This window comes from Wolffia australiana, chromosome 5 (genome assembly GCF_029677425.1).
Source record: "Wolffia australiana isolate 7733 chromosome 5, ASM2967742v1".
NCBI lineage: Eukaryota > Viridiplantae > Streptophyta > Magnoliopsida > Alismatales > Araceae > Wolffia > Wolffia australiana.
Window position 1 is genome coordinate 979,208 of NC_135839.1, and position 15,336 is coordinate 994,543.

A 15,336-nucleotide genomic window follows, 5' to 3' on the forward strand; every position below is an offset into this window, starting at 1 on the left:
CAGCGCCGTCTCGCCTCCACCTTCCCCGCTGCGCCGCCGCACCGCCGCCGGCTACCCCCTTCCCCGCAGCGCCGCCGCCTGCTCCCCCCTTGCCCGCCGCTCCGCCGCCTCCCCCTTCTCGCCGCTGCCCGCTGCTCCCTTCCCGCGCTCCGCCACCCTCCCCATTCCTCGCGCTGCCCGCCTGCGCCGGCGCGGAGATGGCGCCGCGCGGCCGGAGACGCGCGGCGGCGGCGGCTGGAGGCGGGCGATGGCGGGGGACGGAGACAGGCGGCGGCGGGGGACGGAGACGGGCGGCGGTGTGGGCGGACGGAGCCGGGCGTCGTCGGCGGTCACACGGTGACGTGGATGCCACCATGGAGTCCACCTGGGTGCCACGGTGGCATCCACATCACCGTTAGACTGCTGCTGGGAAAAAAGGAACACGCCACTTGGCGTCTTCTCATTCGTCCTTGCTATTTTTTAGACAAGCATGAAAGTTCATGCTGCCCCGTTGACAAAAACTAAAGTTTATGCCTTTTCGTAGTATTTCCCCTTATTTTTTTGTGCACTGATCTCTTAAGCCTGTAGTTTAAAATACAATGTACAACAATTATGGGACTTTTCCACCAAATATTGTCGAATTCATCTCTACAATGCTAAGATCTATTTCAAGAAATCAGCTACATGAAGTTTTTGGCAGTCCCATGAAAAGAAATGACCTTGATTTCCAAATGGGTGTTGATAAAACATCTTGATTTATTATGAACCGTTGCTGGTTAATCTTCTCATGTTCATCTCTACTAAGCTGAGTTCTGTGGCAAGAAATCAACCCTTGAAGTTTTTTTCCAAACTTATGGAAAGAAATGTCTTAGATTCCCAAATGGGTAACTGACAAAACATCATGATTTGTTGTGACACGTTGCCCCCTAATATTCATCTCTACTGAGCTAAGTTCTACACAACCCGTGAAGCTTTTTCCAGTCCAATGAGAAGAAATGGCTCAGATTTCCAAATGGGTCTTGGCATTAAATGATATTTAGCGACTTTCAACGATGGATCTGCCATCTACGTCTCGAATCTTGGCGAAAAACGAGGTGGGTTTGTTTATAAAGGGGTCAACGGTGGATTTGGAAGATGCTTCTTTGTAGATTGATCGTACCAGCGCAACCCTTCAATCGTTTGCCGTTCCTCGTTTTATTCCGAGGAAGAACTCGAGCAATGGCTAGCTCTGCAGTCGTCCCAGATTTCCGCTTTCAGAAGGTTCAGATTACTCGGGACAACACGGTGAGCATCGATCGTCATGTTCAGTTTTCGTTTAATCCGGGTTTTTTTTTCTTGGGTGGAGGATTGCAGTGTTAGATGGCTGATCGGTTCCTGATACGGGTGGTGTTTTTTTTTAACGATTGAATTGGCTTCTTGAAAGATTTTAAACCCATTTAAAGGAATTCCATTGACACACATTTTCCGAGTAGAACAAGGCTCTGCTCTTTTGTGGTAGCTTGGTATGATGTGTCTTTACGAATTTCGATGTTCTATCATTGCCTGGAAGTTTTTGTTTTTGGACGAGCATCGGTCGCCATGTTCAGTTTAGGTTTTCGGGTTTTTACTTTCTTGGGTGGAAGATTGCAGTGTTAGATGGCTGATCGGTTCCTAATACGGGTGGTGGTTTTTTTTACGATTGAATTAGCTACTTGATATGTTTTAAATCCACTTTTTTGTGTGTTTTTTTTCTAGTTTTTTAGAGGAATTGCATAGACACGCATTTGTGTTTATTTCTCTACGCCTGATTGAGCTTTTCCGAGAATAACAAGGCACTACTCTCTTGTAGACGCTTGATCTGATATGTCTAGTCCCATTTCGATATTCTATCATTGCCTTGTAAGTTCTTCGTCATCATATTGACTTTTGTTGATTCTTCTACTTCAATCTGAACCTTCTATGAACCGAATCTTAAAAATTTCTTTGCTGGAAGAGTAAATAGGTTTAGAGGGATTCTGATGCTATCTCCAACACATTTCAGAGGTGTTTCTTGCATTTGCGTTTTGGATAGTTTTCCTTTTATATAGATTTAGACCTTCCATGGATGCTGCATTCAAGAAAGGTGTTTATAGCTAGCTGATTTGGCACGGGATATCCTCCCTGAGAGGTACAGGCGCTGATTGGGAACGTTCATTAACTTTCTATTTTCTGTCTCTATCATTCTCTCTCTCTTCCCTCAAAAGATGGTCCTCGATATATTACTTTATCAAGATCTCTATCAGGTTCTTTCTGGAGCCCTTATTTTCTTGTTGACCTAAGAAATCTACTTTTTTATCTACCCTACTTCTCTTGTCCCAGTAATTTCTCTGTAAATTGAGGCGAAGTATACATCTTCATTTTTATTTTGTTACCTATTGCACATTGTATTTTATATTATTATCTTTGTTTTGATCTTATGGACGGATATATGAGAAAATTCTTAACTTCCCTGGAGTCCGATATGCGATGGTTGGTTACTACATGTGCATTCCATCTATCAAACTCTTTTAACTTTTCTTGTCTAACGTAATCAAAGCGGATTGGGTTATTCTCTGATTTCTCTTCCACTTTCTTGGCAGACATTTGATGCATATGTGGCAGGAAAAGAAAATGCTCCTGGCATTGTTGTGTTGCAAGAATGGTGGGGCGTTGACTTTGAGGTCAAGAATAATGCTCTGAAAATCGCCAGTCTGGAGCCAGGCTTCAAAGTTATTATCCCGGAGTAAGTTTTCTTGCAGGAAATCATAACCAACTAGTGGTATACCCTTCCTTTGAGTAAGTTTCTGTGTCGTGAGAATGATTTTTCGATAATTCAATAACATGATTTTTACTTATCTGTATAATGCTAGATATTTTCTCAATTCTCTCTCTTCTCTATTGTGTCATCACTAATTGTCCCTTTATCACTTTCTGTTTTATGAGTTGGGTGAAGAAATAATTTTCATTTTTAGATGATGAATTCACTCCTGCATTTCCTACAATTTTATTTAATTAAGTTTTCTTGTTTATTGTGTCATTAATTAATGCTTTTTAAAAAACCCTCATATAATAGCCTGTATCGGGGGAAAGTGGGTCTGGACGTTGCAGAAGCACAGCACTTGATGGAGGGTCTTGACTGGCAGGGTGCTGTAAAGGACATTCAGGCATCTGCAAAATGGCTCAAGTCAAATGGCTCACACAAAGTAAGCCCAGCTTTTTAGTTTCGATGTCTATTCTTTTCTCTCCAGTCATTTAGATATTAGTTTTCCAAAATTCGAAGTAAACACCCCTTGTCCTTCCTCTCAAAGAGTCAACCATTGAGGGAAGGTATCTGAAAGCTACTTTAATTTCGTTCCTGAATAATTTTCTTCTCATTTTGATGTGATTTTTCTAACCCAAATATGTTTTTTTAAAGAAAAACTAAATCGAATCTTTTGGTGACCACCTCTTTGGAAATTTTCTTGTCTTCTTCTTCCCTTCTGCTTTTTCCCTCTCTTTGGATTTTCAGGTCACTCCATGATCGCCATCGACATTTATATTTTTCTCATTTTGATATATTCCCATAATTCATCTCATTTCACATAGTTTGAACACTTTACAATACTGTGTTTGATTCATTTCTTTGTCCATTTTTTTCATGTTATTTTTATATGTTTTAGACTGTTTTCTCCATATCTAATACTTTAAATCTCGGCGGCCACTATACTGAATTCTTCCACAATCACCAAAAGTTCACATTTTATTAACTTTGTCAGTTTCTGAAAGATTCCATTTTAGAAAAGGCTCAGAAGACTCATGTACAAATATAAACATGTTATCTGCACAAATTAGAAACAACTACTGTAGAAGTACAACTCAGATAGTGGAGGCCTCCACGCCCAAATTTTTGTGCCAGTGTGGCTTCCAGTCTACAGTTCCTGACTGATAAATAATCCATCAACACGTGCATGCATGCACGCTTGCTATCTAACACGTGCGAGCACACACGCTCATGTGGCGTGGGCACGCTTTATTGTTTATTAATTAATATAATTATATATTGATTAATATAATATACTGACGAGAAAAGCAGAGTTTTTCTCTATAACTGTACTGTAATTTTTATTCCATAAAATTATATTATATACTAACGAGAAAAGCAGAGCTTTTCATTATAGTGTACCGTAAAATTTATTGAATAAATTTTATAACACGTGCAGGAAGATATCAACTACCTCCCCAAGGCTTCGTCGATTGAGAACACCTCAGTACTAGGAGGCTTCATCGATTGAGAACACCTTTGTGAGGCTTCGCCGATAGAGAAAACCTCAGTCCTAGGAGGCTTCGCCGATTGAGAACACCTTAGTGAGGTTTCGCTGATTGAGAACACCTCAGTCCTTGGTTGTGATGCCTTTATTGTTTGGAAGCGCTACCTCGAGCTCGTTTACTCGGTTAAGCAAAACCCTTGTTTTTACAAAGGCAAGTTTAAGTATTTAATCAATATAACTTCGGGTGTATTTATGAAAATACTTGCCCTTGTAAAAATAAGGGTTTTGCTTAACCTGAGTCAACAAGCTCTGGGTAGCGCTTCCAAACAATAAAGCCCTCACACCCAAGGATTGAGGTGTTCTCAATCGGCGAAGCCTCCTAGGACTGAGGTGTTCTCAATAGACGAAGCCTCACTAAGGTGTTCTCAATTGGCGAAGCCTCCTAGTACTGAGGTGTTCTCAATAGGCGAAGGCCCACACCCACCCAAGTTCAAAGGTGTTCTCAATCTGTGAAGCCTCCGAGGTGTTCTCAATCAGCGAAGCCTCCAAGGACTGATGGGGATGAGTCAAATGACAATTGGAAACGAACTTAAACAAGAAGTGTATAGCACGGAGAACTTAAGGCTAGGGCCTAATAACAAGAAAGAGGAATGGTTTTGTTTAATATTCCGTGTTCCTTTATATGTGGCAGGAGTCCATTGATGAATTGGGTCTATGGAAAGCTCGAAAAAATTCCTTCAGTGATGAGTTCCTTGAGACAAATGATAAGTTCCTGATGGTAGGCTATTGAGATCCAAGGGGATGAATGAAGGAGATGAGCAAGGAAGAAGGATAACATCTTTCAAGAACTTCTGAATGCAGAAATCCTTACCCTCATGATAACTGGATACAGCTAAATCGTGCCAAGAAATGTCAATTGATTATTCCTCCTGACTTTTAACATCAAATGTGTATTTTATACCTGTACAAGTGCAAGAAAATGTTATCATGATTTCCTGACTCTTCGGCTGTATTTTTGTTATTTGATAGGTCCATATGGGGACTCTATCAACCAATAATACAGGTCTACAAACAATCTGGGGGAATAATGCTCAGCGATAATACAATAAATAGTGATCTGGTTTCCCTGAATGTGATAAGTGGCACCGTTGTCAAAATATGCTGAGTGGCTGATAGGTTCAATGAGAACGTATCTGAACTCGAATTTCAATCACGATATATGCCAAGAATACTAGAATTCCGAATTGTAAATTGTCCGGTATACACTATATAGTAACGAGTAAGATCGAGACAACTCCTCCCACTCCAGGCGGAGTTCCTTCTCGACGATCGGGCGTCTCTTCTGATGGGAAGAGCTCCTCCCTCTCCAGGCGGTCGACGGCGAGTCTTCCCCGCTCTGGCCTTGCCAATGTGGAAACCCGGCGTGTGTTACAAGAAAAGTCCAGATGTGTACCTGACTGTCGACCCCTTTATTTATAGGGTGGTAAGAAAGAAGCTTAGTCATATCGCCTGGTCAACGTACCGTTGACCCGCCCTTTTTCTGTTCTTCCTTTGATATTTCTTCGAATAGAACTTATCAGTGGCACGTATTGGTCAAAGCGCTTGTATTTACAGACACTGGGTACTGAGTGAGGGGCACAAAATACCTGTTTGAATCAGCATGGTGATTGGTGTGATAAAAGCCCAATATAAAGATCTGGAGAAAAAAACTTTAATCTTGTGGTTTATCCAAGCCGTGATGTTTTGATACGACCCTTTCACGCACGTATGTGCGATGGCGGAAACGTACCAGACTCACACGTGCGGGGCCAAGCTCGGGAGACGAATAGACACGATACCAAGCTATAAATAAGAAGCCGAGGAGACCAATAGAGAAAAACTCTTGAAGTTTCCCCTTTCTTGAAGAGGTGCTCGAGGACATCCGATGCTCGAGTAGCTGGACTTGGAGTTTCCCCTTTCCGTCCAGAGGACGGTCAATTGATCCGATCCACTGTATTGTTTTCATTTCTTCTTCCACTCTATTTCTACAACTCCATTTGTGACTTCATAGTCCTCTATGTTACTGCTTCGAGCTACATTCTAGATTTGTGGTTCCAGAATTGTCCCGCATTCTTCGTATTCATGTTTCAACATGACGAAGAAGACAAGAAATGAAGTAATTGAGAGGAAGATGAGAGATAAGGGTAGAGGGGTGGAACTCTGCTGGATAGGTCTTGTTCCTCTGGACTGGAGGATCTCAGAGCTCCAGCCAACAGCTTCCTGCTGCTTCAGGTAATTTGAATTTTTGTCTCTCCCCCGCCAGTCCCTATTTATTATAGTGTCACCTTGAGGATCCTATCATTCACCTTCCCACCTAAAGTCCGTTTGAATTGGTACGGCTCTCGTGCCTGGCTGTTTTCTTTCACCTCCTCTAGTAACTCTTGGGGAGGTTTGTACCTGCTACCTACTATGTTGTCTGCTGAGGCAGCCTCATCTTAACTGCATGTCAAACCTCCTCATCAACAGTTGTTATTGTTTCAGTTGTAGCATGTGACCGTAGGGACAGCCATGGAGATCATATCATGCATCATGTGTGTGTCCTCGATGACCACTGTGACTGCCTTCATTGTCACTGTCCAACCATTCTTACCTCATCAATGCCATCATCAAGAATCTTTAAATGCGTCAATGAGAGTCAATTATGTTGATGTTGATGTTGACAAGTGCCAAAGCATATATCTAAGTGTACTTCCTAAAATGATCAACTATGGTCTAATATCTTTGCTAGCACCTCAGTTCCTACTCTCTTCTCTTCTCTGTAAGTGGGCCACATCTTATAAGTGGCCCATGTGACTTGGGTGTGGTTAGCTTATTCTCGCAATAGAATTCCCTTGCATTCAAAATCCATAACTCAGATGTTTGTTGACCATTGATTGTTACAGGCCGCAGAGGATGAATGATGGATGATGGTTGAAGTCAACTGCTTTGAACAAAGTCATATGTCTGGGTTGAGTTAGGGGGTTTGGTCAACTTATTTCACGTCAGATTCATCCTGGAGTCTAATAGCTACACACCCCTAAGTGGACTTAAACTGGGTTAATTTGTACCAAGTGGACTTAAACTGGGTTCCGAGTTGGACCTGTTGGTATTGGGTTGAGTTGACTCTGTCATGACCGAGATGGTGGCATCACCCAAGAAAGCAACAGTGACCCCAATGACTGATTCTGAAAAACAATGGGGACGACAATGCTGATAGTAACAGTTGCAGCTGCAGAAGTGCAATCCAATAGTGGCGTTGCCAGGTGCAGGTGGCGATGACTTTGTCAACAGCAATGTGAATACTTGTAGATAAAGACAATGGGTGGGCGGCAGCTGTGTCATTGGCGCGATGGCTGCAACAATGAATGCTGCATCTTATGGTGTAGACTAGATCAAGTCACTTCTTTTCAAAGAATTACCAAAGAAGGAAAGGAAGACTCGTCCAATAAGAAGATCCAGAAGGGTATAAATAAAGCAGAAGCCAGAAGGAGGTGATGGGATATCTGTCTTCAAGAATCAGTTGCAGACTGCAACTGGAGGCTGGGGTGCAGGAGCAGACCTGCCACCCAGAAGAAGTGAAGCTCAATCCTCAGGATCCCCGATCTGTCTACGTCTTCCTTCTATCTCGTTCCCTCCTGCTCATCTCTTCACCTCTGTCATATGAGTTGTTCCCCTTGCCCTGATCCTCTGTACCTGGATATTTTGACATATTCTGCTTCTTTCCCTATGGAATACTCTTGATCTTCTTCAAGATACACATCATAGACTGTGGTGGAGCTGATTTCGTGGACCGTGCAAACAATTTGAGCAACAGAGGACAGTTGCAAGTGACAGAGAGCTTATGGCTCTGACATCATGATGCGAATTTAATGTCCCTGAATCTCTTTTAAAAAAAAAGCAAGAAAAACTTTATGTTTTAAGACAATGAGAAAGAGAGAAAGAGGAAAAGGAGACATGGGCCAGGGCCCATGTATAAGACCCCAATACAATATAACAGCTAACTTCTTGAGTTTCTCTACTTGTTCTAATCAAATGTAAAAAAAAAATTGCCGTATGCAATAAACAAGAAACCAGAATTAGAGCATAGGCATACTAATGTATTAATCTGGGTAAGTGAAAGTCATTCTTTTCTGGATCTCTGCATATTTGTTTCCGTTTTTGCATGTTCTCCTGATGGTTAGGTCGTCATACCCATAGCATCCATCTTCAATTCTCCTTTTTCTCCATCCTTTAGGTGTTCACATCTGTTCCCCTCGTCTCCAAAAGTGAAATCAAGCTACTTTTGGCATCACCCTTGACGTGAAGTACAGGTTGGTGTGACAGGTTTCTGCATGGGAGGTGCACTGACAATCGCCAGCTCAGTTCTTGTTCCTGAGGTGGATGCTGTGGTGGCTTTCTATGGGATTCCTTCTTCTGAGCTCGCCGACCCTTCTCTGGCCAAAACCCCCATTCAAGCCCATTTTGGCGAGCTGGACAGCATTGTTGGTTTCTCAGATGTCAATGTATGAAATTCTGTGCCTGCCTTCTTCCTGCCTTACTCTCATCTTGCTTGCTTTGATTGACCGTCGTCAGAAGATCAAGTCTTTCTCTTCTTTATCCTAAGATTGGTGTTCCCTTAATTCTTATTCTTAAGAAATAACCAGAATCTTTCCCTCAATAATTTGAACCCGGAACTCAGAAGTCCTTATTCCCTGGATTTTCATCTTAATTTTTTCGTATCTTTCTCTGATTTTTCATCTTAATTTTTTCAAGCGTTCTGAAGCTGACGGAAAACAACCTCAGCATGAAAAGCCAAAAAAATCCTCCCACAAGCTAAAGTCTTTATTTTATTTCCTCCAATCGTCAGGTTTCTTTCTAAAATATACTGTTGAGAGAACTCTCTATTTCTCTGCCTTTTTAATTCTTGTTATTCTTTAACCCAAACAATCTAACCTTGAAGCTCTATACAATCTTGTGGCTTCAAACCCAGAAACCTTGAACCCCGAAACCAAAGTTCATCCCGTGGTATTAACCCTCAAATCCAAATCCCTTTTTTAAACTGAAAACTCTGGGCAGTTTGATCTCACTCAAGAATTAACAACTCTTTACGGATTTCTGCAGGCAGCTAAGGCTTTGGAGGAGAAGCTGAGGACAGCAGGTGTTCCATCTGAAGTGTACATTTATCCGGGCTGCGGTCATGCCTTTATGAATACGTCTGAAGAGGGAGTAAAGAGGAGGAAGACAATGGGTTTAGAAGATGAGGGCCTTGATGCTGCGAAGCTCGCTTGGTCTCGCTTTAGTTCATGGATGGGCAAGTACCTCTTGGCCTAAGGAACCATTGCCTCCTCTGTCTCCCATCCCCAATAAGACTTTGCACCAGCATCTCTCTCTCTCTCTATCAAGCTCTATCCATCTCTCTCTCTAGATTTCGAAGGATGGTACATGGATCATGTTTGAAATTAGTGAGGAAGAAGACATAAAAATGAATAAGAGGGCCTGTGTCCCTGTTGGCCTTTTAGACATGTTTGGAGGTATTTTTGCCACATCTGGTATCACCTATTATTTCTCTATCATCACACATCATTGCCAGCAAAGACATGAAATAAATTATAAAGATATAAAATTTACCAATCAAGGTCTAAAGGGGGGGCTCTAAGATAAAAGAGAGGGACAAATAGATCAAAATAAGGTTAACAGTGGGGGTACGATGGGATGCAATCCATATTAGTTCAGAACCTACCCCTTTATGCAGTTTGTGCATGAAACTACTGATCATTACACACCATTGCCTTCTGTACCAACTTGCAACCTATCTATGTTTAATCCTATCAATGTTTGCCAACTTGTAAGCCAAAAAAGATTAGTTGGCTTAATGGGTGCCAGATGGAGAGAAACATGCAATCAAGTCCAGATGGAAGTATTTTTGATGCTCAACAGCTGATGGGTTTATTCCATAAAGAAACTTATGTAATAAAATAAAATATATTCTAAAATTGTGTCATCCATCTATCTCAGATAAAGGGAAAACTCCAGTGCCTAATCCCAATTACAGCAATGAATTATTAGATTCATCCTCCTTATAGCTTCCATGCAAGGTTTGAATGCCCAAACATATCAATGATCGAATGGTTGGGTGAGATAATGGTCACATTGGGTTGGTTGACCCCCAATCGACTGTCCCTGTCAATGATCTAGTGGTGAGTTGCATAACCTGACTTGGTCAACCCAGTATGGCCAGTTATCATTTGGGTCAAGTGGATTAGTAGGTCCAGGTGGGCTACACAACTAACTTGGTCCATTGATTCAAATAATGTTTAATATGAATGTACATCCACTTTCACAATGAGGTAGGTACAGAGAGAGGAAGGGAATAGAGGGAGATAGATGTATACAGAGAAGAGAGAGAGAATTAAATAATGTTGCATAACCCAATTACAATCCAGTATGATGTAAAATTCAAGGGAGATGGGGGATATATATATAGAAAGAGACAGAGAGAGAAGAGAGAGAGATCACAACGGAGGGATGGATGGAGATAGGAATGTTGGCACAGAGAGGAAGAGAGATAGAACTTCAGAAGCAAGGAAAAGTTACTTATGATGTAAAATTAATTAGCATATAAAAATTCAAGGCTATTTTAATTGGTTAAATATAACATAGAGGTCGATTTCGTGAAAATGGGTATTAAATAATGTAAATTAAGTTAAAAAAGAGTTCGAAGGTCCATCTGGTTACTCTAGGAAAGGACAAACGTATAAAACGTGGATTTAAAAGTATATAGATATTAATGAAAGTAGGAAAAAATTGGCAAATTAATTGTGATTTTAAAATTGAAAGAGCTAAGGTTTATTTAGAAATTAAACATATCTTACTATATAGAATTTGAGCTTTATTATGTAAATTAATTTTTTCAGTTTTTTTAAGTCAAACTCTATTATTAGATAATAAAAAACTAGATCAATGCATTATATGCGTATAATAATAGTAATTAATTTATACATTTTCACTTATTTTCATGAAATTAATGATCTTACAAAACAATGAAACTTTACTAATAATAAAAAGAATGTTAAATTATGCACCGATTTATGTAAATTAACTTGCAGTAATTTATAAATATAATATATCTTTTTAAAGATAGATCACTGAGAAGAAATTAAATTAAAATAAAGCACGTGTATATAAATGAAGTCAAGATGGATTTTCTAAATATTGGTTAAAATATGAAGGAATGTGTATTATACATACCTATGGGCCTACTAAAAAACTTAGATTTAATGACATAATAAAATAATAAAATTAATAGATATTCTTTTGTAATTGAAGTGAAAATATTTCAGATATTTTTTCTAAGGTTGAAAATTCTAATAGTTTTATGATATTTAATATTATTATCTGAAAATTTGAGAAATATATATATATAAATTTATAAGAAAATGTGTTTTATTGAATCTTATCTTGTTCTCTATCCATTATCCTCTTTCTTTGCATATTTTTTCTTTGCTTTTTTTTAAAAAAAATCATCTCTTAAATTATTATGGTAAAGTTCTATGTGTATTGATTCTTCGTTCCATTTTTCCTTAATTTGTTTTTGGTTTTGGTGTTACAAATGAAGATACAAATTTTGGGAGATGATATCATAAAAATGATATAACCTCATTCTTAGAGCGAATAGCAATTTGGAAAAGATGAAAATCTGTTAAATTTATTTTATTTGATATCACAAGAATAAGTATGACAGAAAACAGATTTATTTTATTGTATTAATATTTATCTAATATTTATCTAATATATATATAATATATATATATATAATATCATCAACCAATATTATTAATTGAATAATATAATTTGAGTTGCATATTTTGAAGAATTTTAGTTATAGTTCTATTAAATTCCATTAAAATTGGTGTGCGCATTTATGGGGTTACTAGAATTCTGATATTATATTATCTAATATTAATGATTATTGTATGTAAACCCAATGTAGTCTGAATCTCATGTAGTTTGTGACACCAGCAAGCAAATAATTTGAGAATCACGCCTCAATCATCAAATTAAACATTGAACTACTGTATAGGGGCATTATAAAGTAAATGGAACAAGATGATTCAGGGAGACCCTCTGTGTATATAAGCAAGTATAAGTATTGTCTTCATGAGAAAGCATGTTGTTGGGGTTCTTATTCATGTCATAGCTTTGTGATCTTTGATGATTAGGACCCACAGACATATATACATGAAGTTTTTCATTATTTAAATACTCGACGTGTGTTTGGTGAGGTATCTAGGTAAAAAATATCAAGAAAAAAATACATCATGTGACACGTTTTTAACCTTCTTGAAGTGTATAGATATAATTTATAAACATTAAATAGAATTATGATAAAAATGAAAACGTGCATAAATGGTATTGCAACTAAAAAAACAACTATTTATTAGGTGATCAAAGCTATGTTGAAACAAACATAATGCACCAAAACATGTCAAAAAGTTTACCAGTTTCAAATTTTTACTACGACATGTTCCTTGCAATGTAGGCTTTTGAAATTTGAATAGTTATGGCCCATTTTAATTAGATAATTATTGTGAAGCTGGTGATGAAAATATACATCCTTTAAAATTGACAAGAGTGAGTAGAATTTAGACGTGCTTAACATTACTGTTTATATTTAATCTACCATTAAATTTGTTAACTCTCTTCCACTTAGAAATTTCATGTTTGTGTAGTTGTGATATGGGATATTTAATGGGGAGGTTAAGTAAAAGAGTGTGTCGTGGAATATTTCCTTAGTAAAGTGTGGACATAAGTGTAGAAACGAATTAAACCGATATATTCTGACTTGACTGTAAAGGAGAGTAATTTATTGGATTAATCTAACAATCTTGTATATTTTTTCCGGGTAAATCTATGGTCAAATTTCAACGTACATAAAGAATCAACAACTAAATAACCTGGCTTCGCACTAGATTTATCTTATATGTGCCACATTTGTGGGCTTTTATGTTGAACTGAAAATAGGAAACACTTTGGTTTGATTTAGGATTTCAGGAACTCTTGACCAAATGATGTGATTTTGCACCCAATAGATTCTTTTTATCTCAGATTTTCAAATTTTTAGAAGAACACATTGTGTCTAGGCATAGATCTTTCACATCCTCTAAATTTCTCATTGTCTATCACCAGGAAAATAACAAAAACAGGGATGTTTTTAAATACAAAAACAAATCTGGCCTTCCAACTCAAACCATAAAGCCCAGATTGCATGTGTTTGAGAGCTCCATATTTTTAGTGGTTTGGCTGCATAATCACATTTTGCACCCCACAATTTAACTATATTTGGCTTCACTCCAACCCAAGCTAAGTCAACCCAAATAATTACTCCATTTCTGACCCAGTTTGCTCTATGCCCGCCAGTCTGAGTCTATGGATGAGTAATTGATAACACCCTAATTTCGGTCTTTATTTCATGTTATTAGCATGATTTATGCATTTAAAAGGCTTAAATTTGGGTTGTTATCATATATTTACACAAAAATAATGCTTCCAAGTAATTTCTGATTTTTCCCTAATTTTCTGTTAATTATATGAATTTTTAAGGATTTATTGAAGCTCGAAATAATTATTTTTGGATGAAAATGGCACATTAAAAAGTTTATTTCGACATTCATCAACATGGCAATTAATCAGGGAATTTTCTAGAATTTTCTAGAATTTTTTACAAATTTTTAGGAATTTTCTGGGATTTATTTCAAGAAGAAATGCATTTATTCTATGAAAAAAGGGCATATTTATAAGAGAAAAAAATGTATTTATGCAATTTCTAGACTTTTCGGGGCCTTTTTGCAATGTTTCGTTGCATAAAGACCCTGGAAACAGCTCTCGGTCGCCACGGCAGGCGTAAAGATCCTATTTAAAATCATTCAGGGTTTTATTGCAATTGTTAATATATATTTTTAATGTTTTAGGAGAAATCGGAGGAGAGAGAGTGCGCCAGGGGCATATACGCAATTACTTTTGGGCGGCGTCCAAAAGAAATTCCAGGCTTTTTAAGGACTTTTCTGCAAAAACGAGGATTCAAAATGCGCCAGCCAATGAGAGAGCGACACGTCATTGCATGTTTAAAAACGAAACTAATAAATAAATCAATTTTAAATCCAATGGATTAAATTGGTTTAAAATTGATTTATTAATAACTTTTGATCCTGAAGTCAGATTGAGATGATTTTTTTATGGATTTGTTCGTCTTTATCCCCTCTTTCTATCTATATGGTTAGATTATTCATATCTATCCTACATTGATAGATAAATATTAAGTACTAAACGGGGGTAAAATGGTGATTTTTACCCTATAACCTAAGTATAAAAGCTAAATTTTGAGAGGGGGAGCTCATTCTTGATGGTTCTCTATCACAGCTGCAAGACAGAGAGGAGTCCCACCCTGGATCAAGTTATCTGGTACTTTTTCCTTGATTGTATTTGAACTTTTATGCATTTTGAATGAATTAGGTTAAGTTGTTTGTTTCTTCATCTCTATTCTGATCTGAACTTCTAAATCGCTTGGCTTGAGCGGCATGTACAAGCCCTGATTAGGATTGAGAGGAGAAATTGAGGGATTTACCTTGGCATTCAATTGCATTCCAAAAGAAAACTCTAAAAATTTAGTTTTAATTCTTAGGAGATTAAGATTTCCCTTTTTATTTCTGATTTAGCAAATTCTCAAAACCAACCAAAACTTAAATCAAAAATTTCTTCCAACCTCTCTAATTGAATTCTTTGATCCATCCAATTGGATCAATTAATTCAATCTAGAGCCCACATTTCTTCTTTTCATCTCATCTCTTCTACCCCCCTCTCTAAATTCTCACCTAATTAGGGTGACTTGATCCTTATTGAAGATCAAATTCACTCTAATTAGGATCTAAAACACCAAAAATAAAATCAAATTTAAATTCCTACTTGTCTCCCTTGGACGACACTCATACTTATCACTATACATATTAAGTAGAGTTTTATAAATTTTATTGCATAAGCCAAAAATTCACAACGACAAGGGCTAAAAAATTTGCGTAATTTTCACCCCTATTTTCTAGAAAATTCCCTGATTAATTCCCAT

At 38.1% G+C, this 15,336-nt stretch overlaps 1 protein-coding gene and 1 long non-coding RNA gene across 2 annotated transcripts; both read left to right on the forward strand.

The window, feature by feature from the left end:
- Positions 1-953: 953 nt before the first annotated feature.
- On the forward strand, positions 954-9,742 carry LOC144702931 (alpha/beta-Hydrolases superfamily protein). Its single transcript, XM_078574956.1, has 5 exons — positions 954-1,263; positions 2,577-2,719; positions 3,050-3,179; positions 8,552-8,743; positions 9,342-9,742. Exons 1-5 carry the CDS (start codon positions 1,114-1,116, stop codon positions 9,549-9,551), a joined length of 825 nt encoding a protein of 274 aa, XP_078431082.1. The 5' UTR covers positions 954-1,113; the 3' UTR covers positions 9,552-9,742.
- On the forward strand, positions 3,187-7,973 carry LOC144702932 (uncharacterized). The gene is made up of 2 exons (XR_013581427.1): positions 3,187-6,494; positions 7,145-7,973. It is a non-coding gene; the product is annotated as an uncharacterized LOC144702932 (long non-coding RNA).
- Positions 9,743-15,336: the final 5,594 nt, after the last annotated feature.

Coding starts and splice junctions, on each gene's coding strand:
- LOC144702931 (XM_078574956.1), top strand. CDS start 1,114: ATGCTTCTTTGTAGATTGATCGTACCAGCGCAACCCTTCAATCGTTTG. Junction 1,264..2,576: donor AGATTACTCGGGACAACACG/GTGAGCATCGAT, acceptor CTTTCTTGGCAG/ACATTTGATGCATATGTGGC. Junction 3,180..8,551: donor AGTCAAATGGCTCACACAAA/GTAAGCCCAGCT, acceptor CGTGAAGTACAG/GTTGGTGTGACAGGTTTCTG.